Below are 4,221 nucleotides of genomic sequence, written 5' to 3'. Positions count from 1 at the left end.
TCCCTGACAAGGCAGTGATTTGAAGGGCTCCCCACCCTCCAGTGTTGGCTTTCCCAGCTTAGGCCATCCAAGATAAGTGGCCATAAACCAACTCCACACAGAGCCCTGGCTGTCACACTGAACCCTTTGGGGTGTTCTTTTAATTGCCAAGATAAACCACGCCTTCTTCAGGCTGGAGAAAGGAATGAGTTACCCCAGAAGCAACATGGTAGGAGAGAGCAGACAGAGTGTAGGGCTTTAACAAAAAAAAAGCAAACAAAAAAAAGATGCCAGGGTTGTAACTCAAGATGATCAGACTGGGACCAGACACTGCCTGGGAACAAACACTGCAGAGTATGTGGCCAGTTTAGAGTTTTATTGAAGTGGAGAAAGGGCAGGGCAGGGTTTAAAAAAAAAAAAAAAAAAAAAAAAAGGAACAACTTGGGGGAGAAACCAGTCCCCAAACCAAAATCTCTCTCCCATCAACTGAGCAGGCCTCTTATGTCTCTGCTCCAGGCCACCCCTTTCAGGGTTTCCCTCCCCCAACAAGTCACAGTCCTCCCCCACACAGCCAGCTGCGTTACAACCAGGCCCTGTGGCCCCTCACTGCTTGGGGGTCACCTGCTCTCGGAGGTAGAGATCTCGGATCTCAGAGAGGCTGCTGCTGACACCACTGAGGGCCTCAGCAATGATGCGCAGGATGGAGGCGGTTTCCCTGCGGCTCTCCGCATACTCCCTGCGGAAGGCTCGCATTTCCTGCACCAGCTGCTCATTCGACTGGATGATCCGCTTCTCTGCTTGGCTGAGATGGCTGCTCTCAGGCCCCCCCTCCTGCAGCGACATAGTTCCGGGGGTCACGGGCTCACCCACGTTACAATTATTCAGGTGCTCTGCCTCTTGGTCAAAGATAATACTCGTGAAATCCGTGCCCAGTGGCTCCTGCTGCCCCCCCACCTCACTGATGGCAAGTTCAGGTTGTGAGGGGTTCTGCGGGCTCCGACTCCAACCTTCGCATGGGTCACTCGGCACATGGCCAGAGCTCCTGGGGAGCCTCCTCTCTGCTCCTGGGGTCACACGCTGATGGATGGCCTCAGACGGAGGGACATGGAACGGTTCTGTCTTTACCTCCACGGGCTCTTCCTTCACCGACTCTTCCTTCACACCTGCCCATGGCAGAAAGAACACGTCAGACTGAACCAGAAAGAGAAAAGCAGGCATCAGGCCAGACCTAAGCAATAAGGCTTTCCCCAACGCTTCCCTCCCAGGAAGGGGCTTTGTGAGGGAACCTGCACCTTGAATAAGCCAACTTCAGGCCCCACCCAAAAACTAACCATCACCTAAAAACATTCTTTCTAGCTCATCTGACTGCAGAGTACCCTGAGCAGCACCAGCTTCTGCCTGTGCCAGGGATCTCGTGTGGAAGAGGGGAGCTATGGCAATAGGGTCACTTGTGGAGTTGCTTATTTAGGGGCTGCTCAGGTTAATAAATGGCATAGCTGTGAACCCCTGGAGGACTGGGAGTTGAAACCAAGAGCAGAAGAGACAGCTCAGATAAGGAAAAAGGGGAGAAGCAAACTGGAGGGTGGAAACAGGAGCAGCCCAAAGAAACAGGTCTGTATTCCATTTGGCATAAGTGCCCCCTTCCAATCCCAGTGGAGCCCCGAGATATCACTGTTGTGTAACCACTCTCCTCACTGAGAGGCTGAACACAACATCGAGCTGCAAAGCCATTCTACTAATCAGAGGCCATGCTTCACTCTCAGCAGCACACAAGCTTTCCACCAGGCTCACAGGGTTGAGGATAAATGAGAGCATGCCATCCTGTGCGCACATTCTGGACCATTGTTATCTGCCTTCTCCACACCTTTGCCCACTAAGTTTGCCACCCAGCCTGGCACTACTGAGCTGGCACACAGAACTGGATAGAGTTCTACACTGCATACAGAGGGTGCGTGCAATAGATTTTAATGGCAGTTTTAGCAAACAAGGTGGCTATTCCAACTTAGGAAAGGGATTCTCTTCAATACACATATATTCTATTGGGAAACAGCTAGGATAGCTACCACTGTATCTGACAGATCCAGAAAAGCACAGAAATTCAGTTGAGTTACCTACCAGTACATACCTCACCATTCCTCTATCCACAAGCACATGCCTCTCACTACAACTGACTTAAATCTCTGGTGTAAGAGAGAAAAAAGAAAAGCTTTCATTGAGGGCCCAAACAGCTTCCACTGAAAAATTTTACAGAGGAAGAAAGTCAGGACAGTGCTACACAGAAAATTCACATGGCAGCCCTGGGGATACCCTGTGAGCTTTCCTACCAGGTGGCCACCACCAGAGATGCTACCAAGAGTCTCAATAGATTTTTGTCTGAAAGCATTCTTTTCAAGCGCCAGTAAATTAAAGCCCAAGTTGTGCAACAGGCTTCACTAATGTGAAGACCTGTGTGAGCACGAGTCAACAGGCCTTGCAGAGTATGCCCTGGAAGATCCAACAGCAGAATGAAGGCTGAATATCTTCAGGAGACAAGCAGACAGCCAGACAGGGACAAAGTGGAGAGGTTACATGAGCCATCACAGGTCAGAGATGCAGGAGCTACTCCACAGCCACCCATGGCCAAATTCAGTTCTGGTGCAAGTATATAACTCATAACTTTTGTTCTGTTGCATCTGCACCTTCTAGCACTGAATTTGACTTGTAAAAAGTCTGCTGTTCATGCTCCCCTGGATCCAAACCCTGGAGAAGTAGTTCCTGCAGGAAGCCAAGCTGGCTAAGATTTTCTAACATGGGGTCAGTTGACATTCCTAGAAGCAGTTGCCAATTCTCAGCCTCTCTATTCTTTCAGCTTTGCCAGCCCTGAAAAGGCCAGCGCTGGAGCTTTCCTTGATGAGGCAGACTCCAGCTATACAAAGTGGAGCTGCTAAGGGTGACTTTAATCCCAAAAATAATACACAAGAACAAGTCTTGTTAGAACAAGCAATAGACTAATGAAGACAAGACAAGTGAAGCCTCACAGACCTGCATTCAATGGCCAACTGCTGCTAAGTCTGGAATTAGATCACACCTTCCTGCATTTGCAGCATCAGGCTAGCAGTGATGAGATGTCAAGGGGATTAGTTAAAGCACTGACTATTTCTGAAGAGTCAGGAGAAAGAGAGGAATTAGCAGCAGAGTGTAGGAAAGGCAATCTTCCCTGGGGGAGGAGTGTAACTCTGGCAAACAGTTCTGAAAGTCTAGCTGTCAGCCCTGGATCTGCAGAGGCAGAGGATGATCAGCACCCTCCACATCCCACTGCCCTTTCTCCTGTTACTGACACTGCAATTTCTTCCCTGCACAAATCCACATCCCTACTCTGGGGACACCCCCACCCAGCTTCCTGGGACATCTGTCCACACCACTGTTTTCATCTTCTCCCTCCCCCATCAAGCAGGTGTACCCCCTGTGATACAGGCATGCCCCATCTCTCAGGCAAGAACCATTTAATTCCAGCTCCTTAGAAATTAGTGCTTGACAGAAGGCCTTTGACTCTGAACTTGCAGAGCAGGCTGCCTACAATTCCTACACTCCATTTCCATCCCAGCCCTCTTCAGTCCAGCATCTGCCCCTATATTTCCCTGAAATGATCTGCACCAAGATCTCCATCAACCACTTCCTGTGGGTGTACCAGGGCTCACGTTCTATCCACACCCCATCTGCCTTAGTGGCTGCTTTTGACATGTCACCTTTCACTTCCTATCAGTTAGGCCTCTGCTGGGTTTCCATAAACCTGTTCTCTCCCAGTGCTCCTGTTTCCCCTAGCACCCCTCAATCCCAGTGCAACCCATGAAGACCCCCACCCCTGCCCAAAGAACACCTGCTCTAATACATGCAGGAAATCGCCAGCTACACACCTGACCTCTCAGCCAGTTATTACAGTTGCTGAATGGCAAAGGAGTATGTGTACACAACCAGCTGGTGCCAAGACATCTTGCTACTGGCCTCCACCACCCTGCCACACTCCACCTCACACTGCTTGGACAGTCAGATTGTCATTTGTAATGGAAACAACAAAAGGCAATATGCACCCCGACTGGACAGGTGCCTAGATCAGCAGGAGAGGAAGCAATGGGAGTTCCCTTAACAGCTGGGCTGCAGAGCTGGAAGATGGGATGCGTGGGGTATGCCAACAGTCTCACTTCACAGGTAGCTGCATCCGCCACCAAGGACACAGGAGCAACCCAAAGATTCCCGAAACCGGGG

General features: G+C 50.3%; 1 protein-coding gene across 1 annotated transcript; it reads right to left on the bottom strand.

Annotated features, from left to right (window-relative positions):
- Window positions 1-336: 336 nt before the first annotated feature.
- LOC109317616 lies at window positions 337-1,212 on the bottom strand. The gene has a single exon (XM_019546410.1). The coding sequence runs from the start codon at window positions 1,195-1,197 to the stop codon at window positions 583-585; it is 615 nt and encodes a 204-aa protein (XP_019401955.1). The 5' UTR covers window positions 1,198-1,212; the 3' UTR covers window positions 337-582.
- Window positions 1,213-4,221: the final 3,009 nt, after the last annotated feature.

The sequence above is a fragment of the Crocodylus porosus genome, unplaced genomic scaffold (assembly GCF_001723895.1).
Source record: "Crocodylus porosus isolate Cpor-Errol unplaced genomic scaffold, CroPor_comp1, whole genome shotgun sequence".
NCBI classification, from domain to species: domain Eukaryota; kingdom Metazoa; phylum Chordata; order Crocodylia; family Crocodylidae; genus Crocodylus; species Crocodylus porosus.
The sequence above is the reverse complement of the archived record's forward strand: the minus strand, read 5'-3'. Positions and strand labels throughout refer to the sequence as shown.

Excerpts from the sequence above, each read along its gene's own strand:
- LOC109317616 (XM_019546410.1), bottom strand. The coding sequence starts at position 1,197 with ATGCCTGCTTTTCTCTTTCTGGTTCAGTCTGACGTGTTCTTTCTGCCA.